Consider the following 25130-nt stretch of genomic DNA (forward strand, 5'->3'; position numbering starts at 1 on the left):
CACCCTCCCCTCCCCAACTCCCCCAGCCTTCCACCTTGGCCAGCAGCTGGAAGGGTGGAAGGCTCTGGGCGGCATGACCTGCAGTTATCCTGGGCACGGGCGGGTGCGTGGGGGCCATGCGTGGTGGTCCACTGGTGTGCTGGGCCCAGGGTGGAGGGGGGACATGTGGGACTGGGGTGTGCTGCCGGGCATGAGCGGGGCGTGAGGGGTGGGGAGTGGATACTGGGTGTGCGGAGCTTCGGGAGTCAGGTGAGGCTCAGGTGAGCGGGTCGGTGGGGCTGGTGGGGGGGCCGCCAGGTGCGCCCCAGGTGCGTGGGCTGCGCGCGTCCTCCCGGGCGCCAGGAGGCGCTGCGGCGGCGTGGGTCCGGGCCGGGCGCGCCCCTCCTTCCGCCCGCGGCCCCGGAAGCCGGCGATGGCGCGGAATGTGCTGTGAGTGGGGGTCCCGGGGTGCGGGGTCGGGGGCGTGGCCGCGCCCGGGACTTTGCTGCGGGGGCCGGGCCGGGCCGCGGGGACGTGACTCAGAGACCCGCGCGGAACGCGCGGCGTCGAGGCGCCCGTGGGGGCGGGGCGGGGCGGGCTTGGGGCGGGGGTGGTCGTTCCGGAGCCGGAGGGGCCCGGGCCGCCCCTTGGGGGTCGGGCCTGACGCTTGGCGCGGGCGGGTGGGAGAGAAGGTTGGCTGGTCTGGGGTCCGCCGACCTCGGGCTTCGGTCCCCCCCGCCCCCCCGGCCGACTGCTCCCCCACCCCCCGCAGCTCCTCAGGGGACCCAGACTGCGCCCCTTGCAGTGCTCGCCGCTGGTCACCAGGGGGAAGGTGTGAGCCTGGGTGGCCGCCCGCCGGCCTGGACCCCCACGAGGGCAGAGCGAGGCTCGGTCCTGGACGAGCAGCCCTGCGCTTCCAGAACCTGCCCCTCCCGCCTCGCCGGCACAGCGGAGGAGGCTGTGCCACAGGGTTCTAATGGGGCAGCTGCCACGTGGGACTGGGTCGCCAGGAGACCCCGGGAGACGTTACCTAGCGCTCAGCCCAGCAGTCGTTCTAATGCGGGTGCCCCGGCCCGTGCCAGGGTGCCTGAGCCCTGCCCCCTCAGAGTGCCACACCCTGGACCTCGGCTCCTGACCCCCTCACGCTCCCCAGATTTGTGAGGCCCAGAGGCAGCATGAGATTTGGCTTCACTGAGCCCCCTTCCCTGGTGCTGGGTGCTCCCCAAGATCAGGGGCCACGTGCTGTGCTGCAGATTGGTCACCAGGGACCCTAGATGGCATCCTCAGCCCCTGCTCCCACCCTCCACCAAGACCCGTCCCCTGGGCTCCCAGTAGACCCCTGGCCCCGCCTTGCAGCCCCTGTGTACCTTGGGCCCCCTCCTCACCCCAGCCCCGAGGCCCAGTTGGCAGTGTGGCCCTCCTGGCCCACCAGACCCCACCGGGGGCATGGGTCCAGCTGGCAGGGGCAGTTGGGTGGGAGCCGCAGGTGGTAGCTTCCTGCACCTTCTAGATGCCTCTGCTCAGTTGGGGGGTTTTGGGGGTGGGGCAGGCAGGTGGTCAGCTTGTAGCTGGTGATCTGCACACACCATCTCTCCCCAGCCACTTATCTTCTGATCTTCACGCTTGTCAAGGATGAGCTGGTGTTCCCAGCACAGGGGGTGTGGAGGTGGCCCCATCCCTTTCCCCACCGCGGGGGTGGGGCCAGTGCAGAATAAGCTGGTTCTGACCGATCCCACCTCACCTGAGCTGAAGGGAGCTAGAGGGCGTGCCCTGTGTGGGGCCCACTCCTGGAGGGTGACAGCCATGCGGGGGCCGCGTGCCTTTGGGACCGGCACTTTGAACAAACACATGACTCTGAGCCTGTTTACGGGGTGGGGTGGGCATGTCCTCTGGCCTCTGTTCATGAATCATTCACTGGTCCTTTCCAAAGGCTGACCTTGGGGGTCAACAGGCCACACCGCCCCGGGGCCTGGGGACTGGCTGCCCACGCCGGCTGAGCAAAGGGGGTGGCCTGTGGGTGACTGCCCCCTTGGCTCCCCGGCCCCATGGGCGTGATGACCTGTGGACCCTGCTGGGGTGTCCCGGGAGCCTCGTGTTCTGAGCGTTTGACACGACCCCTCTCCCCCTTGCAGGTACCCTCTGTACCAGCTGGGCAACCCCCAGCTCCGGGTCTTCCGCACCAACTTCTTCATCCAGTTGGTGCGGCCCGGCATGGCCCAGCCCGAGGACACCGTGCAGTTCCGGATCCCCATGGAGTAAGCCCCCCCTCCCCGACCCCAGAGGAATTCAGGCTGGGGAGTGCCCCGAGGGGCCCACAGCCCTAGAGGTGCCGCCGAACCCCACTCACAAGCAAGGTTCTTCCTGCCGTGAAAATTATGCAGGCAGCTCCACACTGCCCGAGGTCTGGTGTGTGCAGGGCCCGGGGGTGTTGTGCTCCCCGCCGCCCCCTGGGAAGCCTGGCCTGAGACCTGACTTCTCTTCTTGCCTTGGTCCTAGCTGCGCTTTCCAGGAGGCTGGGCTGTGACTCCTGCACCCGCTCACCATGGCTTCCAAAGCCTTCGTCCTCAAATGGGGCCTTCACGGAGGCCCCAGTTGCCGAAGGGACACAGCCTCCCCGTGTCCCATGCTGAAGTCTGAGCGGTTCCGGGGTTGGCTTGAGCTTCCGTGTGAGGCCCATGCAGGGTGAAGAGGCAGTGGGACCTAGCCCACCATCCCCTTGACCGTCATTTCTGGGAAGCGCCTGCTGGGAGGGTGCTGCGGGCGGGGCAGCAGCTGCAGAGCGGGCGGCCGGGCGCTGCGGGCAGCTCCTGGCAGCCAGGGGGCACTCGCAGACCGTCCCGTCCCTCCCCTTGAAGCTGGGCCCCCAGGGAGTGTGGCCAGTGGGAGGGAGAAGAGAACTGGGTCCTGGGGGCTGGTCCCCCGTCACCCCCTCACTGCTGCGTCCGGATGCAAGTGTGCTGGGTGGGGACCAGGGGCTGCATCTCCGGAGTCAGCGGGGCCCGGCCTCAGCCCTGGCCTCCCCCGAGCCCGCTCCCACCCGGGGCCTGCGGTCGCAGCTCAGCCCGTCGGGCGCGCTGCCTCGTGCCTCGGCCCTGCTCAGGCTGCCTTTCTTTCTCCTTTGCCCCAGGATGACCAGAGTGGACCTCAGGAATTACCTCGGGCGCATTTACAACGTGCCCGTGGCTGCTGTGCGGACAAGGGTGCAGCACGGTGGGTGCCCAGGGCGGGGGCTGCCCCCTCTGGTGTGGGCTCCTGCCCGCGTCGCTGGCCTGGTCCCCCCTCGCGGCCACTCTGCCACGTGGTCCTTTGCACATGAGGAAACTGAGGGGGGACCGCAGCGGGGAGGTGGCCTCCAGCGCTAGAACTTGGGTGGCCCGGCCCTGCCGGCTGCTCAGAGCAGGGCCCCACACTCAACCCACCCACCCACTCCCCCGCCTGCCCCTGGGTCGGTCAGCAAAGCACTGTTTTATTCCCCTGGGCTTTCTCGTTCCTTCCTGTTGACCCCTGCCCGCCAGCCCCCGGTTGCCCAGTTGTAAATATGGCGGCCCTCCGTCGAGGGGAGGCCAGACAGCGAGAGCCTCTGTGCTGACAGGGCAGAAAGCGTTGCTTGAGTTATTTCAGGCACGTTTGGGTTCTCGCGAGCGGAGGTTGGCGGTGGTGGCGCCTGCCTGTGCGAGCCCGGCCTAGTGGCCCAGGGCGTGGCGCCCGCGGCCTGTAGCCCAAGGTGCCTGCGTGTTTGCCTGTTTCTAGAGTGGGTTCCCGGATTAGTGGGACTGAAAGCTTCATGCTGGGAGTGAAGGTTTTTGTCTTCCCCCGCTTCCGACAGGTTCCAACAGGAGGAGGGACTACAGGAACGTCAGGATAAAGAAACCAGATTACAAGGTGGCGCACGTGCAGCTGGTGAGCGCTCGCCCCGACCGCGGCCTGGAGCGGGGGGTGGGCGTGATCGTGGGGCCCCAGGCTGGCACCCAGTTCTAATCCACATGGAGCCCCGGGAGGAGCTGGGCGTGCAGTGGGCGGGTGTGGGCCCGCTGGGCTTGAGGGTGGGTTCAGACAGAAACCAGGGCTGGCAAGCATCAAAGCAAGGAAGTAGTTAATGCCATGGGGGTGGAGGTTCCTGCTGGGGCCTCAGTGTCAAGCCAGACCACTTGGGGTGTGCTGGGGTCCTGGCTGACCCCCTCTCCTCTGGACTGGACTGCGGGGTGTGGCACACTCCCCCAGGTTCTCTTCGCTGTGTCCCCTGCCTAGCGAGGGGCTCCGGAAAGAGGGTTCAGCACCCCATCTGAGCCTTTGCTGACCGAAACCCAGAGCTGGCTGGAGGAAGACGCGTTTTCCAAGCCCCTTTCCGGGCTCTTCCTTTCCAGCCTGAGCTGCCCCAAGACGTACTTTCCCAGATATGCTCTTGACTCAGAATGGACAGCCTTGGCCACCCAGCACCAAGGCCCCGTGGGCTGCAGGCAGGATTCCTCTGTCGGGGCAGGTGACCTTGGACCTGCCCACAGAGTCTGTTAACTGCCCTGCGTTTGAAACCCTGGGCGGCGGGGGAGGGGGTGGGGGTCTTCCAGTTTCTTTAGTTTCCTCGTAAACAGCCTGGGTCGGAGCGGGGAGCCTGCGGGCCCCGGGGCCGCTAGATGGCAGTAGCGCTATTATGAAAACACCCTCTGGCCCCAGGGCCTGTTTCGGGCCTTAGGAGGTAGTTTGTTGAAAGACCACGTTAGCATGGCAGCTTTGCTGAAAAACGGTCACAGTTGCTCTAAACAGGGGCCCCCGTAATTATTTGGCCTAATATTTGCTGTGCATAAAATCAGCCAGTCCAGGCAGGGAGAGTGGCCGTTGGCCTCATAAAGGCGCCTGTGTCCTCTGTGTTCAGTCGGGCCATCTGTCTTTGTCACGGCACGCCGGTCGACACCCCATATGTCGGCATTCGCCACGAGGCCCTTCAGCGAGAGCTATAGTTACAAGTGGCTTTTGAGTCATCCGAGCCCTTGCGTTTCCCGGGCCCCACCTCGCTCTGGAAGCTGAGCTGCGCGGCCTGGGATCTGGTATCTGCAGCTGCCACCCGGCCTCCTTTCTTCCCCTGTGAAATCAGGGCAGCACAAGTGGGAGCACAGGGCGTCCCCGCCGGGCACGCTTCCCTCCGTTGCAAAATTAAATTTGTAACGGATCCCCCCCACCTCCACCCCGCCCGGCTCCGGCAGATCTGTGCCTGGAAACCGGCCGGGGGGTTGGACACTCGCCCCCTGAAGGGGTCCCCTCTCTGTCCTCCGTCTACGGAGACGTCCTCCCCGTGTGTCCCTTGGGGCCTCGTTTCTGGGCTTCTCATCACCGAGCTGATCGCAGAGCGCACAGAGGTCCATCAGAAAGACAAGTGAAATTTCCGGATTTGTTCAGAGTTGGCTGCTTCGGCAAAGCCGGTCCCCCGTAGTGGGGGTCCCGGGTTTCCTCCCACGAGCTGATAACCGTCTCTTTGGCCCAGAGTCGGGGAGCTAGCGAACCTGGGTCACCCCACAGCGAGGAGCCTCGGCCCCCAGGCTGACGCTGACGCCTGCTGGTGACGGAGCGCCTGCTCCCCCGACCCCGCCTGCCCCTCACCATCCCAGGCCGGCGTCTTCGCTTTTCACTGCGACACTTTCCTCCCCTCCTGCTCTTTTCCGCTGATCAGCTTTGGAAGGATGGAGTATTTTATTTCTGAAAGTACAAGGTGAATTTCTCCAGGAAGGGAACTCCCGGGAGCCGCAGTCGGCCCCCACACCCGGCGCTTGTCTCGGTGAGAAACGAGGAATTTCTCCCGGCGGCGCCCTCTGTTTTTTCCCAAGCTATTGCGGATTGCCATCTTTGTATTTATATCTTAAAATGTCATTTTGGGTTTCCCCCACCTCAGAAAACTAGCAGAATCACCTCGGTATATTAAACATAAATCCCCCATTCTGGGCAATCAGCCCTGCATGTAAACTATTGCCCTTTGGTATTTTAAAGAAGAAGAAAGAAAGTTTTGCAGTGTGTAAGCGAATCCTCCTGCAGGCTGGCTACCGAGCACTCGGTTGCTGCCTTTCATCACTCGGGGCTGCACTCCGCGCCATGTGAACCTCCCGTTCTCAGGGCCGAGGATGTGGGCTGTTTCAGATCACGCTTGGCCGCCTGCCCGAATCCAGATTTCTTTACAAAACAAGGGTCTCCAAGAACCAAGCGCACTTCACTGATTTTACTTATTAAAATTTTCCAGATCCGGTCCTTCTCTGCCCGTCTGGAGGTGGACGGCGCAGCCCTGGGAGTGTTGGCCCGGGTCGCCCCCCCGCCCCCCCATCCTTGGAGCTGCTTTGCGATGTGTAGCGCGTGGAGGTGGCCCCGCACCTCACGTTGCTTGGGGTCCCCTCCTCCCTCCAGCCCACTGACGGGCCAGGCTGGTACCCCGGCCACGTGCTGGGGGTCCGGGCTGGGACTTGGCCGGCACTCACGCGTTCTGAACTTCTAGTGAAAGACGTAAAACCAGTTAATTTGCGAAGCCGGCCTTGATTTATAGCGTGCTCGCATGTGCGTTTCTTTGTGCGTTACATGCGTTTTATTTGCCAAGCTCTGAGCCGGGAGGAGGGTTCGTCTTTAATGTGGGTAAGGGCCTGTAGGTATTTTGGGTGGAAGACGTTCCAGGGAGGCAGCAGACACTATCTGTGCCTTGTTTCCTCGCCCCTGCCCACAGTATGGCCGGGCGACTCCTGCCGGGCGTGGGTGCTCTGCTGGGCTCCCCCGGATGGGGACACGCTGCCTGAAGAGCTGGCCTCGATGAGGGGCCTTGTCGCAGCAACGGTTTCCACCGCGGAGGGCTGGGGCCCAGCCTGCGTCTGTCCTGCAGGCGACGGGCGGGCGGGTTCCATCTGGCCACGGACCTTCCCACGGGGCTCCTGGCCTGTCCCGCCCGCGCTGCAGGCTGAGCCCGTGTCTTTTCTCCCCAGGCGCACGGACAGACCTTCACGTTCCCAGATCTGTTTCCTGAGAAAAAGAGGGCTGAAGGCAGTTCTGTGACTGAGGACCTGCAGGACCAGGTCCTGGAAGACCAGCGGCGGAGGCAGAGCTGCGACCCCCGGCTCGGGGGCGTCCCTGGCTGGTTCGGCCTGTGACGGGCGGCTGACAGCTCAGCTCAAATAAAAGTGCTGCTTGTGGAGACCGGCCCAGGCCCCCCACCCTGTGCTCTGTGCTCTGGGCTGTGCCCCTAGGCTGAGAGCAGGGGCCCGGCCTCGGGTGTGCCCGCGTGTCTCGTCCTGGTCCCATGGGCCCAAGGCGAGCCAGGCAGGCCCGGAACCCTGTCCAGTTGGGGGGAGACCCACTTCCAGAGCACCCAGGAAGTCATCCTGAGCTGCTCTGGCTAAGAGCTTGCTTTGGGCGGTGTGTGGGGGAGATCAGAGTGAGTGCTGAGGGCAGGAGTCGGGGTGGCCGCTGGGCGAGAGCCTGTCCGGGCTGGGGGTCCAGGGTGGCCCAGTCCAGTGTGGTCTTGAGCAGGGAGGGTGGGGGATCCAGAGAGGGTGGGGTTTAGGGGACTAGTCCAGAGCAAGGCCGCGTCTGGAAAGATTGCCAGCCAAAGGCTTGCGTGTGGGAAACGGAGCACCGTCAGGGACGACCAGCACCCGGGGACCCGTGGGGTGGGGTAGAGGTGGCGCTGGTCCCGGGGGGTCTGGGAGCCCGGTTCCCTGCATCTCCGGTTCCTGAGATGCACCTACAGCTTGATTTCTCTTTGAATCACGCTCTGCAGCTAAAAGCCTAACCCTGAGCGCCCCCGGGAGCCAGCGCCCCGCGGCCGCCCCTGGGCAGGGGGGCGGTGAGGCCGCCCCGTGCTGGCTGGGCCCGTCTCTGTGTGTCCGCGGGCCTGGAGGTCTGGGGAGCGAGCAAGAAAGCACCGTGGGTGCCTCGGGGAGTCGGGCCGCGTTGCCCCGGGGGTGGGACACATGCCAGATGCCACGAGGGCTCAGGGACCACCGTCCTCCGCGGCCTCTCAGCTCCCCGCTCTGGAGCTTGGCTCTCCCCTCCGCGGGGGGCGGGGGGGACAGTGGGGAGCCGGCTTGGCCGGCCCCCTCACCCCGAGGAACACGGGGGGCGTCACGTGGGCCTTTGAAGCTCCCCTCCGGCTGGAGGGTGAAGGTCCGGGCAAACTCCACCCTTCAGCGTTGATTTAAAGTGATGGGGAAGGTCAGGAAGGAGGCTGGAGAACGGAGTCAATGGTATTTTCCTGAGAGAAATAATTCATGGGGCCCTGAGGACCCCGACTCAAGGCCAGGGGAGGAATCCCATCCTTCATCCGCTGCACTTCCAGAGCTGGCCGCCCGCACGCCCCCGGACGCAGCCCCCAGGCCCTTCCCACACGGCGGCCCTGTGCTGTCCTCGCTGTGCCCTCCGCATCCCCCAGGGCCTGGCATCTGCCGGTCACGGCCACGGAGGCGGGCCGTGACGTCCTGTGTCCTCGGCATCCCCAGGGCTGGTGGATGGAGTGGCCACAGCAGCGCCGAGTGGGGGTGGGACACGGCGTCCGGCACAGAGCCGAGTGTGTGGGGCAGGGGTGGAGTTGCCTTGCAGGGCGCTGAGCAACAGGAAACGGGCCTTCAGCTGGGGGGCTGCTTGCCCCCCCCCCAGGCACGGAGCCTTGAGAGGGTGCTGTTTGACACCCCTGCCCCTCCCTGGCTGGAGGCTGGAGGCTTGGCGGGGAGACAGCCGGTGCCTCCTCGGGAGGTCTCTCTGCCGCAGGTCGGTGGGCCCCGAGATCGTCTTCTCCCAGCCTCGGTCTCCCCCTTCCTTGCTGGCTGGGAGATGGTGGTCAAGACTTCCGGTCCCAGCATCCTCTTCCCCTCTGCTCCTCCACACGTGGGGACCAGAGGAGGGTCTGCTGGGGGCCCCCTAGGCTGTGTGTCATCCTCCCCACTCATGCCTTTGCTGGACAGCCTCACGTGGGACTGGAAACAGGGAGGGCCCGACCCAGTGGACTTGGGGGCTCCTTTCCCTTGGGCTCAGCCCTGCCAGGAGCACCCCGGGCCAGCGCCTGGGGGAAAGTAAAGGGACAAAGGAAGAGGACTAGAGCCCACAACACCGCCCCCTGTGCCCCCCCCCCCCCACTTCTTTACGGCCATTCCTCGCCTTGCGGGGGCTGTGAGACCCCGGTTACAGCAGGCAGAGCCCGCGAGGGGAGGCGCTGGGGGCTGGGCCAGCCGCCTTCTCAGTCCCCTGTGGCTGCCACGGGCCCTGCTTGGAGCCAGCAGGCCTGTGCTGATGAGTTATAGTTGCAGCAGTCCCGGCCTGTGGCCCACGGGACGCATCCCAGACCCCCCAGCAGCTCCAGGTGAGGCCCGGCCGCCAGGGCTGCCAGGATGGAGCGGAAGCCCATCTGGCCGCAGCCCCTCCGCCAGCGTCTGGTTTTCCTCTTCGAGGGCCAGAGTCTCCCCGGGGCCGCATCACGCTGTCATCTCAGCTCCACGTGCATCGTTTAAGTAACCGACTGCAGGTGACCCACTGCCTGGCTGGGCCCCTCGGCCGGGGGTAGGGGGGCCCGCTCACTTCTGCAGCTGGGACCCCCAGTTGAGTCGGGGGCTCCATCCTCTGGCCTCTGGGCGGCCTCAGCAGGGGACCCGGGCCCAGGGACACAGCTGGTCATCTGTGCTGCCCCTCCCCACCCCCCGCCCAGGCATTAAAACACAAAGGAAACTAAAGAAATGAGTCCCCTTGAGGGTGACTCTGGAGGGGGTCCCCTCCCACCTCCCGACTTCCATGTAATTCTGAACTCCATTCGTGAATGAACAAATGCATGAGTGTGGTGGACCCCCCCCCCCACGCCCGTTCAGCACTTCAGCTCGGCCACTCGGGAGAGCCCCGCCTTGTCCGCGGGTTTGAGAGTCGGGCAGGGCCTGGGGCGGGGTCCAGGTGGGCCCCCAGCCACTATTCTCACTGAAGCTGGAGGCTGCGGCTGCCGCCCTGCTTCCTGGCTGTAAAGACGCCCCCGCCGCCCGCTCACAGCACAAAGGGCAGAAGAGCTATAGCTGCTCAAGGGCTGTTCCTCCTGTTCTCAAACAGCTTTATTGGGACATGGTTCACATCCGCCATGGAAAGTGTGACATGGGATGTCTTAGCGTCCAGGCAGGTGTGCACCTATCGCTGTGATCAGTTTGAACACGTTCTCGTGCTACCCACAGGGCAGCCCCGCGCCCCCCACCCCAGCCCCGCCGACACAAGCCTCTGCTTCCGTCCGTCTCTGCGGATCTGCCTGTTCTGCACACTTCATGGACGTGGAGCCTGTGCTGGCTTCTGTCACTCAGCATCACGCCCTCGGGCCCGTGCTGCAGCCCGCATCAGGGTTTCCTTCCATGGCGTGTATGGGCCGCGGTCTGTGTATCTGTTTGTCCGCGGATGGCGCTTGGCATGTGTGTTATCACGGCTCGGGGATGTCGGGTGCTTAGCCTGGAATGTTTCACGGGAGGCAGGGGCTGCCTCACCACCGACAAGGGTGTTTATCAGTCCCTGAAAGTCCCCGAAGGCTGTGGAGAGATGGGCCACGTCCGCAAACTCCCCGGCTGCTGGATAGGGCCTGGACGGGGATGTCAAACAGCCTGCCCCCTTGGGGCCCTGGGAGCTCCACTGGGGTCAGGGTTGGGGTCAGGGGCTGGCACGGGGAGGGGGTTTCCAGACAGCCCCAGGACCCCCATCCCTGTGCCTCTCTCCTTCCCTAAATGCCGCACCTCGGGTCCAAAAGATACTCGGCTCCGGCCCTCGGAGACCCTCCTTTCCCCGGGCACGGGGGCTGGCACACTCGTGCACTGGTCCCCAAGTCGCCCTGCGTGTGGGTGCCTGTCCCATCCTCGTAACCGACAGTGAGTCCCGTCAGGACAAAGGTTTCCACCTCCTCTCAGAGCTGAGCTGGCTCTCTCTGCATGTCCCACCGTGCGCAGGGGCACCCCACCCCAGGGAAACCCCTCTATTTCTGCCAGCGCCCCACACCTGCCTCCCCGGCCTGGCCCCCGGGCGCTTGGCTTCTTGGGAGAAAGGGAAAGGTGCCCCGGAGACCTGGGTCTCCTTCCCAGGTTCCCATCCGCCCTGCCTGGAGGGAGCTGCACCCCACACGGCTTGGCCGAGACACCGCAAGATGGACGCAGGGACACCCGGGCCACCGGCCTGGGAAGCAGCGGCCAGGACGGCTCCCCACGCGGCCCGCCAGGCCGACCTGTTCAGCATCTGTGTCGCTCCTTCCTGACTGAGATCATCCCCAGCACCAATTCCCCCAGATCACTTCGTTATTTCTTTGTAAATAGGGCTTTTCCTAGTCAAAATAATCACCATGTTTTGTGCTGCTCCCACATCTGGCTTTGATTGGCCCCCACCTCCTCGGGTGGACCCGGACCCCTGACGCTGTGACGGAGGGAAGGCAGCCCAGCCCGCTTTCCTCCCTGCGCGAGGTCGGCCGGGCCTGGAGGACCCCGGTTCTGTCCCTGCACGGCTGCACTCCGGCCTGGGCCTGGCTCCGCCGGGCGCATCCTTGGTTCTGCCTTAGCAGAGTTGGGGTCCCGGGGCTCCCCCGTGGCTGGATGCTCCTCTCCCTGCAGCTCCCGTGGCCTCTGTAGGGGTCCCGGCAGACACACGCCGTGCAATTCACCTTGCCGGCGGTCCTCTCCTTCCCGTGTGGGCGCACCCGTCTCCATGCGGGAGCCCTCTGGGCACCCCTGAGAGTGTCTCCGAGGAGAGTCCTGGTTTGGGGCACCCAGCAGCCCAGTATGCAGGCAGAGGTCAGCCCCTCTTTCTTCTGACCCGCTCCCCTGGGTGACCTGCCCCTTTAATCCTCCCAGCCAGAGTCCCAGGTGGCCGCTCCCCTTCCCCTGGCCCTCCGTCCTGATGCCAGGTCCAGACCGGGCCCTCCCGGGTGATGGAGGCAGGACCACACACGCTCTGCCGTACGGGGATGCTGCTGTTTGGGTGAATGTGACGGTGCCCGAGTGTCCTCTCATCAGCACCTGCGGCGTCTGGGCTTTGCGCCTCCCGCCGTCCACCTTGCCGTCCCTCCTCCAGCCCCGTGACATTCCGTATGGCCGTTGGATCCACCAGCCACAGACGCCGGGCGACAAGCGTCTGGGCAGTGGGCACAGGGCAGCAGAACGGCACCTGCCTGCGGGAGCGTGCCCGCTGACTGCCCAGAGGGGAAGACTGAAACACTCCGGAGGGACCTCAGAAGACCACTGCGGGGGCGGGGCCTCGTGTCCCTCGGCTCAGGGAGGTGTCCCCAGAAGCCTTCGTGCAGGCCCCAGGTAGGGGTGCCACGTCCCTGCGGACAGCACAGGGCGCTGACCTCATCAGGCCTTCCCTTCAGGCCGTGCTGGAACTCCGACGGCCCTGAACAGCTGATGCTCCTGACAGGTTCTCCCTGGGACTTCACCGGGGGCCAGGGCCCTAAATAATTTTTACAAAACCCATGTCAGCCCCAAACTGTGTGATATCTGATTTGTAGCCCTGACAAAACCCCATGCCTGCTGCCAGGGGGGGTGCGGTGTGAGCCTGGTGGTGCAGAGGCCCTGGGTCCCGCTGGTGCGTGTGCACACGTGTGTGAGCGAGTGAGGGGGGCCCTGGGGGGCCTGGGCTCCTGCAGCTCCGGGGCTCCACTGAGCCACCACGGTGACGTACTCGGCCGGACAGGACAGAGGGGTTGGCAGAGGTGGCAGCCGCTCCCTGCTGGACCACCTTGGGGAGGGACCTGGAGGCTGGGGCACCGAGCGGTGCTGACCAACCGGCATGACTGCAGAGCAGGAGGCCAGCTGCCTGGAGAGAGACGCATCTGGCCACCCGCACACACTCAGCCCAGCCACTCTGGCCCTCCAAGGCCCTTCTGCAGTGTCTGAGGCCAGAGCACAAGGAACAGGAGGCTGTGGGGACCTCAGATGTGAGGGGCCCGTCTGAGGACTTCAGGGGACACAGGCATTCCCCTCCTGGATCCTAGTGGCCAGCAGACGAGGGCTGCCACGCGGGCAGGGGCCTGGGCGGGGCCGTGAGGGCCAGGCGTCCCGCCCTTCCCTCCCAGCTGCTGGCCTTGCCTCCAGGAGGCCCTCGGCTGCAGCCTCGACCTTCTTGTCTAAAATGTGGACGTGATCGTGTCGGCCAGTGGGGAGACAGGGCCAGGCTGGAGGAAGGTGCCCAAGGGCTGCTCCCAGGACCCTGTCCCCCTGATGCCCGGTCCCCTTCTCCACCCAAGTGTGTGTGCTGGCTTCGTGCAGAGCCTGGAGCCCCCTGCCCAGCCCAGGTCTCTGTCTCCGTGGCTGCCCGTCACCACACCTGGCCACCCGTGCATCCTGCCACGTCCCGTGTCCTGTCAGGTGTGGCGGCCAGGTTGGGGGTGAGCTCCCGCACGAGGCCACGGCGTGGCAGGGCAGGCTCGGCAGAAGCTCCAGCCAAGCGGCCGTGCTGTGGAAGGGTTCGTGCGGCGTCCAGGCTAGAGGCGGGGGGGGGGTGGGGGGGTGGGGTGGGGGCTAGAAGCGGGCGCCTCACCGCTGCCCAGTGTGGCGGCCCCACACCCACACCAGGCTACGTCCTTGGAACTGCCACCAGGCCTGCTGGTCTAGGACAGAAACCCCCAGCCCACGCGGCCCCCCGGCCGCCTGCCCCTCCGGAGCAAGTCCGGGGTCCCTCTACTCCTCCAGACCCCGGGCCACCTCACCCTCTTAAAGAGTGTCCCCGGGAGCGCCCCCAGCCCCACGCGCTGTCTCTCGCGGGCCCCTTGCCTGCTTCCTCTGTGGCTTGGGGGTGCCGCCGGGGCCCCTGCCTGGTCTCAGGGGCTCGACCAGGTGCGGGCTTTGTGCTCTTGCTGGTTCTCTGTCCATTTAAGACAGGAAGGCCCTCCGTCCCCGGGTCCCTTCCTGCTGCGTCCCTCGACCCCGAGTGTGTTCCTCAGATCTGGGCTCGTGAACTCCAGCCTCCCACTGCTCTGTCGGGTGGCCCATGCGGCCATGAGGGGCTTCAGGAAAGGCCCCTGACGCTCACCTCCCGGGGGGCAGGAGTGGCCGAGTGTGTTGGGGGTGACGCACCCAGAGCTCCAGCCCTGAGATTCTGGTCTCCTGTCCCCAGAGCCCAGAGCCCACGACCAGGGAAACCCCTCCTGGATCCTGGGACCACCTGGCGTGTGACCACACTGGGCTTGTCCTGTGTCCTCGAGAAAAGGCAGCCCAAGTTGCAGAAGCTGCCTCCTAAAAATAAAACTCAGGCGCGAGGCCCTGTGGGGCCGGTCCCGAAGGAGGCCAGTGAGATTAGGGCCAGCTGCTGCACCCGCCCCTGGCCTGTCCTCACCTCCCAGAGCATCCCCTGCTTCCCTGTCCCCTGGCCTCACCCTGGCTAAATCCGCCTTGGCCCCTTGGCTGGTACAAAACAGGAAAACTGTGTGTTCTGAGCCTCCTTTGGGGCTTAGGGGGTAAGGGGAGCCGGCAGCTGCCCGGGGAGAGTGATGAGCGAGGCCCTTTATCTGAAAATATCGTGTTGCCCGCCTGGATGCCGGGGGCCCTGCGTGCCAGCCCTCCCGACTCCTGCTACAACTGAAATAGCTTCGGGAGGTGGACGCAGCTGTCCACATCAGTCAAGATGACCCCGGCCAGAAAGGCGGGTCCGAGCTTGCACGAGCTCAGGCTTTTCCAGGGGCTGCTGGCCTGTGGTCCCCGGACCCCAGGGCCAGGGCACTGCAAGCCGCCCCCCCCCCCCCCCACCGAGAGGCCCCTAGGAGAGGAACGGAAAGTGGCCACACTGGCCATTCCAAAGCCCTTGCTGTGGCCTTGGCCTTGGTTCCTAACGTCGGCCTAGCTCCTCCTGGACTCTCCTCCCCACCCAGGAACCCTATGCCACCTGGGGTGCTGGGTGCGTGTCCTGGGCAGAGCAGGGAGACGGACTGAGGGAGCGGCTGGGGGACCGAGGCGACGGGGGACCCGCAGAGCAACCTCGGAGTGCGAGGGTGCGGTGCGGGACGCGGGACGGGAAGAGTCACCAAGGGTCTGTTTGCAGGGACAGAAAGGCAGGGAACCAGGAAGCTCCCTGCAGCAGGAAGCTGGGACCTGAGAGCCACGAGGAAGAGACTCCAGACGGGCAGGGTGGACGCGGCCGGAAGGCTCCGGGCCGGGCGGTGACCCCGGGGTGGGAGGGTGAGCAGGCGCCGGCCGGGCGCACTTGGCCTGGCATGCTGGGCCACATGCTTGCCCAAGGGGCTCATGGAACATTCTTGCAGGGGGCCGGAGCCAGGGCCCGATGTGTGTGCGTCCCAAGGGTGGGGGGCGCCGGGCGCTATAACGGGCGGCACACGGCGCACTTAGTCACCTCCGAGGCATGGTTCCCCGGCCTCGCCCCGTGTCATTGCCATGGCAACGCTGGGAGGGGCCCACAAACAGCCCCAAACAGAGTGGCCCCCTGACTCCTGGTCGTCCCCTCGAGGGGGTGGGACACTCGGAGAGACACTGCCAAGTTTGGGAGAAGAAGCTTGCAGGCTGGCCTCGCTCCAGCCCTTCCCTGGGACGTGTGCGCCCCTGTCCCATCCCTGTCCCACCCGGCCTGGAGCCAGGACACCACGCGGGGGCCTGTGCAGCGGGGGTGGGGAGCTGGGGCGAGATGGCCAGGCCCCTGGGTTCAGGGTACCCCAGAACATTGGGGTTTGTCAAGAGAAGGACTTGGACTGCTTGAAATACACGTTCGGGGGGCTCTCGGGGCGCTGGCTCACAGACAAACCCCCTTCCAGCTCATCTGCCTCTCCCTCCGTTAAACGGGGACAGTGACCCCACCGCAGCTATCCCTGCCCCTCAGGCTGTCAGGCTCCCCGACCATCCAGAGCAGGGTGGGTGGGGCGGGGGGGGGGGGGAGCAGTGGGGGGGGAGGTCACCAGGACAGAGCCCCAGGGTGGCCGCCTGACGGGGGCAGTAGTGTCACATGGTGAGAGGGCGGTCAGTGGCACCCTGCAGCCCCGGGGGGCCCTGCCCCCAAGAGAGGCACCTTCCCACAACCCCTTCCCCAGGAATGCAACCCCAGAACCGGGGTCTGGCACCCGTGCACCCGAGGGGCACCCACCCACTTTTCTGGGGTGCCTGCCCGGCCCGAGCAGTGACCCAGGAGTAGAGGCCTCGGCACAGGCATTAGCCAAAGGCTGAGGGGGAACTTTGTTCCAGGTGGGGTCCGCTGGGGACCCCCTAAAGAAGTTTTGTCTGCAAACCGGGGCAAGCGCTAATGGTCTGGGGGCCTTCGTGCATCTTCCAGCCCTCCCCGACCGGGCTGACACCTGGGCCGACCAGGGCGGTCCAGAGCTCCCAGCACACACACCCAGGCTCACCCCTGGCAGCTGAGAGATGGGGTGGACCCAGCGCCAGGGCCTTGGGTGGGAGACAGTGTCCCCCACGGACCTGACCTGGAAGCACAAATGTGCATGCGTCGTGTCCCCCAAGGGTGGCGCCGTCAGCCAGGAGGGAGCGGGACCCTGCTCGGAAAGGTCGTGTGCGGTGACGGCCGGCCAAGCTGTCCTTCCTGGCTCAGCTGTCGGCAACCTGAACCCTCCACGCTGGCCAGGAGGCTCGGGGCCTAAATTAGGGTCTGCGGGATAGGCCGTGGCATCACGGGGACGTCCAAGCCACCGTTGCAGCAGAAACGTCCCGTTCCAACCCCGGAGAGGCCCATCCACCCAGAAGGGCGGCCGGCAGCAAACATTTCCGGGAAAACTCAAGCGAGCCCACCGCGTGCACACCCCGCCTGTGAGGGCCCGCTCTCAGCCCCCTCCCCAGCCCAGGCAGGGCCCCAGCCCCCGTCTTCCGGCCCGGCGTGCCCCCGTCTTCCGGCCCGGCGCCTGTTCTCTGGGTTAAGGATCGGGTTCAGCCCTCCGCACAGGGCTGCGTCTTATCTCTGGGAAAGAGATTATGGCGTTTCTGACATTAAATTCTCATGCTGACGTTTTCAGCATGTAGCTTGAGAAGGAGTTTTCCCCGAACAACACCTGGAAGGGAGGACAAGAAGGTTGCTGGGGCTGCTTACACAAGACTTTGAACCGGGGGTGGGAGGGAGTCGCCATCCATCAAGCCCCCTCCCACGCCGCGGCCAACGCCGCCCCCTCCCCGGACGTGAGTTATGCATCCCAGTCACGCAAGCCTCCCCGCTGCGGCTCGGCTCCAGCCAGACCCCCTCCAGCCGCCCAGGTGCTTCCAGCTGCCCGGGCCCTGGCCCCGTGGCGGGTGCCGAGGGTGGCGTGGGGTCACGCTGCTTTTAGCGGTCCGTCACACATTGTTCTCTTTCTGTGCCTGCCCCAGGCAGCCCTGCTCACGTCCGCGGGGGCACGGGCGGCCAGCTGGCCTGGACCCTGCCCCCGGGAGAGGTGGGCCGACCGAGCTGCGGTGGTCCTGGGGTCCCGGCTGCGTTATCGTCTGCGGGAAGCGGTCATCGACAGGGCCTGTCCACTTGTGTTTTCGGGTGATCGAAGGGCCCGCTTGCAGAGTCTACTCTCAAGCCCGTCTTTTGGGTCATTTTGATTTGGGGATTTCTAAACGTTGGGGCTACAGGAGGTCACCCCGCTGACCCCGGCTGCCTCATTATGTCACAGCCAGATCGCTGTGACACCTGATGGAGTCCAGAAGGCCCCGGGAGGGCGGCGGGCCGGCGGTGGGGGCGGGGGGCTCCGCTCACCCAGTCCCACCCGTACCCTGGGCGGCACTGCCCCCCACCCCCTTCCCAGCCTCCCCGGCCGGCCAGCCGGGCCCCTACACCCTGAATCCCGCCGGGCTCCCCGTGCAACTGCCTCTGCTCCTAAACTGCGGCCAGGCCCACATGCCCTCACCCGCACGGGCCTGGTCCCACGCCGGATACGGCCGCTGCTCCTGTCCCCCCTCCACAGTGTGGCCTCTCCCCGCCTTACTGCCCACTGCCCGGGGCGGTGAGGGGCGGCCCCAGGTCCCACCCTCCCACCCGGCGCCCTCCACCTTCCAGCCCCGCCGAGCCCCACGTGCCCCCCCACCTGGCACGATGGAGCGGCTCCTGACCCCACCCAGCCCTGGCCCAGCTGCCCTGTGTCCTCCGTCCTCCTCCTCCGCAGCCGGGGTCCCTCTTGGGCCCTCCTTCCTGCTTCCCATCTCATCTTCCTCGGGGAATGGAATTACAAGGCTTAATGCGAGATCCCCTTCCGTCTTGAGACCTCCCGGGGGCCCCGAATGAGGCCAGCACACAAAAGAAATCACCCTGAGGTCCAGTTCTCAGTCCCACACCAAATTTCGAAATCTTCCAGCCTGCCTCTGGCCCCAGGGTGTTCCCCTCTTTCTCCCTCGGGGTCCCCAGCCGATCCCCGTGCCCACCTGGCGGCCCGGCCCTGTGGCTCTGGGTCCTTCTTCTTCAGCCCAGGCCCCAGCGCTGCCCACTCACACCCTCTGTGACCTGCGGAGAGCAACCACCGGGGCACACCCGGGTCCTCCACGTGCCCACCAGGCCTCTTCCTTCCGGAAGACCCTTGGGGTTTGCCTCTGGGCTGCTCTCCGAGACCCCTCCCTGCAGCCTCGGGCCAAGGACTGCCCTGCAGCCCCTGTCTTCCGGGAGCAGGCGGCAGCTAGTCAGCCCTGAGGTCAAGCCTCCTCCATCAGGAGGGGCCCCGTGGGAACTGGGGACAGGAGACAGGCAGACGGGGCGGGGGTACATCGTGGGAAGGTGCCCTCGGGGGCCGGCAGGGCCGCGGCTCCATCCGCTTCCTCCCCCCCCTCTACTCCCAGGGGAAAGGTGCACGTCCAGGGTCTCAGAGGAGGCACGGCGGGGGTGGGGGCAGGAGTGAGGGACCCACCTGGGCGCATCGGACGCAGGGTGGGCGTTTAACCCTCTCCCTGGTGACGCCGATAGCCCGGCCTGGAGTGACCAGGCAAAGCCCGTCCCTGGGCACAGAGCCGGCAGATCTGGTGGCTCCGGTGCCCTGGAAACGGGAGATGGGGCAGCAGTGCCCGAGGCTGGGCAGCCACCTCCTTCCTGTCCCCTCTGAGCCTGGCCCGTGGGCTCAGCAGATCAGCACTTTCTGCAAACCCCACACACAGCAAACAGAGCCTGGCCAGGCAGTCAGTGGCACGCCTCTGGAGGGCCAGCCGGCCAGGTCCCGCTGCCAGCCAGGGGTTCGGCCATCTTCCCCGCCACACTACCCGCCATGACGTCTCCCTCCTTCTCGGGCTTTCTCGTCTCTCCTCACCTTTCCTGGCCACCCCGAGACCCTCTCCAGTGCCCACGGGGGAGCAAAGTGGCCAGGGCACCCTCTTCCCTGCCGCCCCCTGCCCCGCAGCTGGCCGTGCTCCCTTTTCCTGCTGCAGAGAGAAGGGGGCGAGGCCCCGGCGGAGGGCATCCCAGACCCGCCTGGAGCATGGCGGGCGACCGTGGCCCCAGGGAGCTGGATCCGGACGACCGGCCGGTGCGTCTCTCGGGATGGGAAGCCCCATTTGCGTAAGGCCTCGGCCAGCTCGGCCTGGGGACGGGGTTGTTTCTGGGTCCCTTGTCCCCCCGCATTTCCGTGGGCCCGTCCAGCCCCACCAGCGTTCTCTGAGGCTTGGTGAGGCTCCAGGGTGGCCCGAGGGCCACAGTGGGGACCCCAGTGTCACACGGTAAGGCGAGCGGCAGTGAGCATTCAAACCGCGCTGTAACGTGGTGGCCTCCAGGCCAAGCTCGCACGGTCCCCGCAGCCGCCAGCGCTTGGCCACTCCACCTCAGACCAAGACGCTCAGGTCCCGACAGGTGACCACTTGCTGCCCAGGCCAGACACGGCCCTGCCAGGCAGGGCCTCCCTCAGGCCCAGGCGAGGCTCCAGCCATTCCCACAGAGACACCCCGGCCCCCGTCCCAGGCCCACCCACCCACCTGCACGTCTTCCCTGGGAGTCAGTCAGCAACACCCATCCCCAGGCCACCATCTCCACGGCCCAAAGGCCCTCCGCACCTGGTCTCACCGGGTCACACTCTCGCTGCCGGCAGAGATGGACCAGGAAAGAGGTAGAAGTTTCCAGGGGGCTGCTGGGAGGAGCCGGGAGAGATGATAGACCAGGAAAGAGGTAGAAGTTTCCAGGAGGTTTGCTGGGAGGATGGGTCAGAGCTTGCACGGCATGTGACAGAGAACTTGGGAAGGATGGAGGGTCTTCAGTGGGGACAAGTGGACATTTAGAAAAAGAGAGGGTTTGGAGAAGGCAAGGAGGATGGACAGGTTGGGGCCTTGGGGACGGGGCCGAAACACGAGCTTGGAAGATGGAAAGGGTGGTGGGGCGGGGTGGGGGATGGAGCCCCCGGGGCTGGAGGGAAGAGCGTCCTGGTGGCCACTCTTGGGGCAGAGGAGAGAGCCGAGGAAGCGGGCAGCGGGTGGACAGGGAGTGCGCAGCGTCCACCCACACGAAGAGCGGCGGCTTCCCTTCTTGCTGAGGAAGGAAGACGGGCGCCATTTTGTGTGGCCATGCTTTGCCCTTGGACGCCCTCGTCCACCCCGTGGGCAGCAGGAGTCCCCTCCAGCGGCAAGCACAAACTAGAAGAGATGTGTCTGACCTCGGAGGTTGTCGGTGGGGAGGGGGTACGGAGGGGCTGGGGGTCCTGGGCCACATTCTGCCCTCACGGCAGCCCCACAGGAGCCTGGGGCACCTTTGGGTGACGTGGGGAGCAGGGAGGGCGGAGGGGCTCTGGAGAGACGGTGGTCTCCAGAGCCACCAGAGCAGCCCCTCACCAGGTTGAGGGTAGGGCGCTGGGGACTGGGGTCCACAGGTGGGTGCCCCCCCACCCCACCCGGACGAAGGGGCCCTCATCCCACGGGGCCAAGTGGAGTTGAGTAACTCAATCAGAAGAGATTGGAGGAAACTTCTAGAGACCCAGAGCTGTTTCCTCATCCCTGCTCCTTTCTTAGGACCCTCCACTGGACCAGGATGGCGCCCAGCGCTCCCCTCAGGGCCAGCTGGGCCCGTCCCCCAGCAGCTCACTGTGGACCCCAGTGCGATGGGCCACGGGTCCCTTCTCCTCTCTGGGCTTCTGTTCTCTTGCCAGATGGGATAACAGCCCCATCACCCCATCTCCATGGCGCTGGGACTGGAGGGAGTCGGGAGAAAGCCCCCCAAAATGCAAGGCATTGTGGAGTTAAGGGCCCAAGTTGGGGAGGGCAGGATGAAGGTGGAGGGTGAGGACGAGACTCCTGGTGCCTTTGCGGGAGCCGGGTGTGAGTGTGCCTAACAGAGGGCACCCCTCTGGGATTAGGGCGCCGCTGGAGGGGCCTGCCCCCTACCTCCTGGGAAGCCAGGATGGGAGGAAATAGGCTGAGATTATATGGGATTGGGGATACTTCTTGATTCGGGGTGGGGGTGAGCTCCTCCCTGGGGCCACGGCTGGACACTTGGGTGCCAGGGTCCCGGCTGGGGGGCTGGCGGAAGGGGCAGCCATCTCCAGGTGGGACTCTGGGTAACCTGCAGCCCTCAGAGAGGGAGATTCACCAAAGGGAATCTCCTTCGGTGAAGGGTCGCCCAGGGGAGGCATCACCCCCTCCAGGGCAGGCACCCCAGCCAGCCCCTGGTCGCATCCTTAGAGCCCACAGAGGGCCCTCACCTGGCCCTCCTGTGCCGGGCTGGACGCCAAGGCTCTTCAAGGACTAGCTCCAGCCTGGATGTCTGGGAACTGACCTGTCCCAAGCTGGATGGCCGAGATGCGGCAGTGGCCATGCTGGGCTCCGGCCCAGGTGGTCTCCAGGTTGGTGCTGGGGGCTGGGGGCAGAGGGCTGCTTTTCATGGTTTGGCCCAGGGGACGGCAAAGATGTCCTCTGTGCTGGCCTGTGCGCCTCCTTCACTCCCGGACATGGCTGCATGCTGGTCTCCATCACGGGTCCATCCTTGACCATCTCACCAAGACTCGGGGACCCACAGCGGCTGCTCCCCCACTGGCAGGCTGGGGAATGACCCATGATGCAGGGCGCACGCCAGGGTGGCCAGGGATTGGTCACTGCCTGAATGTCCCCGGACGGATGCCCATGTGCCCTCGGGCGGCTTTCCCCTCGGACAGGCTGTCCAGGCCGGGAAACCCTAAGCCAAAGGGATTAAGAAGAAAGGACAGAATCGGCCGTTCCTTTGGCTGTGCTCGTTTGAGCCTCATTTAGTGTATATTGCTCAGTGGGTAAAAACACATACGTGAGGATGCCAAGAACCCGGACGCGCTCCCATCTCTCGGTCAGCCTGTGCGGAGGCCGCCCCGCCCCCGCCCCCGCCCCCGCCCCGCCCCGCCCCGCCTGCTGGTCTCCCCGGCGCCATCTTGCACACTCCTGCGGTCAGCCAGGAGGGCTCCGGGATGAAGGGATGGGGATGCGTGGGGGACCCTCAGCGGGGGCGCCGGAGCCAGCCCCTAGGGCCCCGATCAGCCGCCGTTCCCCGCCCCCAGCCCTGAGCGTCCTCGCTGGAGTCTCTGCTCCACGTGGGGCAGGAGCTGCAAGCCTCGCCCTGGGCCCGTGCTGGGGGCCCCTCCCCAGACCCCGACCCCTTCCCACCCAGGACCCAGGTGCCTCCTGTCAGCTGAAATGCACCTCGAGGTGGGGTCTGGGCAGCCGGAGCTCCTGTGGCTGCAGAGCTGGGATCTCAGGCTGCCCGGTTGGCTGCCCCAGGGTCCCCTCGGCATACTCCTGGCTCCGTCACCTGCTAGAGGCTTCCTGGGGTGTGGGGAGGTGGGTGAGAGTAAGGAGGGTCCTTCTCAGGGTGAGCCTGGTGGGAAAGGCACCGTGACCCCTACCACCTGTCAGAAATGGGGCACGGATGGTGGTCTTAACTGCGAATACTCCAGGTCCCTTTTGGGGAGGGCGGAGGGACCCCAGGGGATGGACCACAATCCCTCCCAAATCCCCTCCCTCCACCCCCATCCTGGTCTCTTCCCTGCTGGGCCTGGCCTCCCACAGACGTCCCTTCCAGGCTCTGGGGTGGGCCTAATTCAGTTCCACTCTGTGGTGAAGCCCCCAGAGTGCTGGCTTGGAGGGGTGGGGGGTGGGCGCAGGACGTTCTCCCCCTGCCCCCCGCCCCCCCCCCCCGACCCGACCACTTAAGAGTAATGAGGTCCAGGTGGCCGCACGCGAGCCTGGATCCTCGTTGGCTGCAGGGCCCACACCTCCCGCCCGGGAGCAGCTAATGACAGCCAGAGGCTGGAAGGTGAGACACCCCCTTGGCTGTCAGGGCTGTGCGGTTGACCCTCCAGCAGGCAGGTGGGCGGCAGGGCCCCAGACTCGTCCAGCGATGGGTCGCGCGGCTGCTGCCTTGGGACGACGCAGGGCCCTCCGCCACGTCCCCGTCTGTCCACCCGGGGCCCTGCTGCCACGACCCAGCCCTGGGACTTGGGGATACCAGTCGACATTTCTGTGTCTCAGGCAGCCCCTGAGGAGGTGACACAGAGCGGCCTCCCTGTCCGTCTGCCTCCAGGGGTTAGGCCCAAGGAGGCTGGGTGGGCCAAGGGGCTTCCGCTTGGGCAGATGAAGAGCCCAGAGAGGTGGTGATGCCGCACAGCAACGGGACGGTGCTTGACGCTGCTGCTCTGTTCCCCGACACGCGGGCCCAACGGCGGTTTCTATGTCACATGTATTTACCCAATAAAGCAGAGACGGCTCGAGGGGCTGTAAAACCGATGAGCTGAGGACTGTGTGAGGTCGGAGGCCCTCTCCCCGTGGGCAGCGTCCCAGGGCAGCAAGATGGCGTCCTGCTGGCCTGGCCTGGGGCCCACACACCTGCGGCCCACCCCCATCTCCCGTCCCCACCAGGAGAATGTTTCCTCTCCCGCCGACCTGTGCAGGGTAGCCCCGCCTCGGGCCAGGCCACCCGTGGCCGCTAGTGAGTGAGACGTGGGGACGTGAGTGTGGGAAGGCACACGGGCTCTGGGCGCCGTCAGCACTTCCCCTGGGAATTCATCCTCCAGGAAAGCGGCTGGGCCTGCAGGCTGTATGCAGAAGGAGGCGGGGCGGGGGGAGCAAAAAAGGTCAGAAAGGCAGCAGGAGAGGGCCCCCCACGCACAGGGCCCCAGGGAGAGGGGTCAGACGGGATGTGTGTTTTCAGGTGGCCGGGCCCAGGCAGCAGTCAGGCACGGTGGGCACCAGGCCACGCTGTCTTCGGGTCCCGTCCAGTGGGCAGGAGACAGAATTCTAATTTTTATTACGGGAAGGAGGGGAAAACGGCTGCTGAAGGGGGTCCAGTCGGAGCTGCGAGGAGGAGGGGGCTGGAGCTGAGCGAGGGCAGGCCGGCCAGCCTGGGGGAGGCCCAGGGTCAAGGCCCACAGAGGGCCCGCTGGCTGCGGACCGAGACCTGAGCGCTGGTGCAGCCCACCCCGGGCCGCCATCCAGAGAAAAAGTGCTGGTCTTGCAACTTTGGACCGATCAAGACCGTTGTGCAACTTTGGACTGACTGAGACCAGAGTGGCCTGGGAAACGTGCAAGACGAGGCCCGGGGTCTACGGTCGGGTCCACCTCGCTCCCCAGTGGCAGAGAAAAAGCCCCCCGTCGTCAGCAGAGAACCCGCCTCTGGCTGCAGGGCCAGGCACCCCGCGGCCGCGCCGGCTACCACTGCCAGGCTTCCAGCTGTGCCTACGAGGTTCTGTCCTCGGGGCTCCTGGACCCCTTGAGGTGGGTTTGGGGGTCAGAGCCCCCAGCAGCGCCTGCCCTGTGCACACCTGGCCGGCGCTGCCCCCACCTCTCTCCTGGCCCAGCCCACACTCTATCCCCTTCCAGGAGGGAGCCTTGCTCCGTGGGAGGCCCTCCTCCATGGTCATCCGGGGTCCCGTCCGTGGAGCCCACCTGCAGGCTGTGTTGGGGGGTTAGTTGGCCCGTCCTATGTCCCATGAGCGGGCGTCAGGGCTGGTCCCTGCGCTCTGAGCCAGGTGACTCGGCCCAGGCAGATGGACATTCCTGGCAGAGCCTGTGGCCAGCAGGACACAGTGGTCCCTGTTGGAGCTCCATCTGCCTTCCTCCAGGGCCACTCGGAGGCCAGAAATCCTGAGAGGGAGCGGAACGGGGCTGCCGGCAGGAGGGGTCTGGGTAGCATTTGCTCACAGCTTTCCCATGACGCCCCTGTAATCTGGGCTCTTCTCCTTGGCACCCCTGCACCTCACAGCTGCCGGGCCCAGCCAGCTGCTCCCCCACCCCCACCCCCCGCCCGGCCCAAGACAGAGCAAGTGTCTGGGCATCACAGCCTTTTCCCATGGC

The 25130-nt window shown here is 66.0% G+C and overlaps 1 protein-coding gene and 1 long non-coding RNA gene across 2 annotated transcripts; one reads left to right on the plus strand and one right to left on the minus strand.

The window, feature by feature from the left end:
- The first annotated feature begins 358 nt into the window (after positions 1-358).
- On the plus strand, positions 359-7135 carry MRPL23 (mitochondrial ribosomal protein L23). The gene is made up of 5 exons (XM_067747910.1): positions 359-429; positions 2112-2234; positions 3107-3189; positions 3806-3879; positions 6927-7135. The coding sequence occupies exons 1-5, from the start codon at positions 413-415 to the stop codon at positions 7089-7091; spliced, it is 462 nt and encodes a 153-aa protein (XP_067604011.1). The 5' UTR covers positions 359-412; the 3' UTR covers positions 7092-7135.
- On the minus strand, positions 6474-22020 carry LOC137229835 (uncharacterized). Its single transcript, XR_010945877.1, has 2 exons — positions 21592-22020; positions 6474-6963 (listed from the first exon to the last, which is right to left on the minus strand). It is a non-coding gene; the product is annotated as an uncharacterized lncRNA (long non-coding RNA).
- Positions 22021-25130: the final 3110 nt, after the last annotated feature.

This window comes from Pseudorca crassidens, chromosome 9, assembly GCF_039906515.1.
Source record: "Pseudorca crassidens isolate mPseCra1 chromosome 9, mPseCra1.hap1, whole genome shotgun sequence".
NCBI classification, from domain to species: domain Eukaryota; kingdom Metazoa; phylum Chordata; class Mammalia; order Artiodactyla; family Delphinidae; genus Pseudorca; species Pseudorca crassidens.

Excerpts from the sequence above, each read along its gene's own strand:
- MRPL23 (XM_067747910.1), top strand. Across the intron at positions 2,235-3,106 it reads CAGTTCCGGATCCCCATGGA|GATGACCAGAGTGGACCTCA; the intron begins GTAAGCCCCCCC and ends CCTTTGCCCCAG. Across the intron at positions 3,190-3,805 it reads GCGGACAAGGGTGCAGCACG|GTTCCAACAGGAGGAGGGAC; the intron begins GTGGGTGCCCAG and ends CGCTTCCGACAG.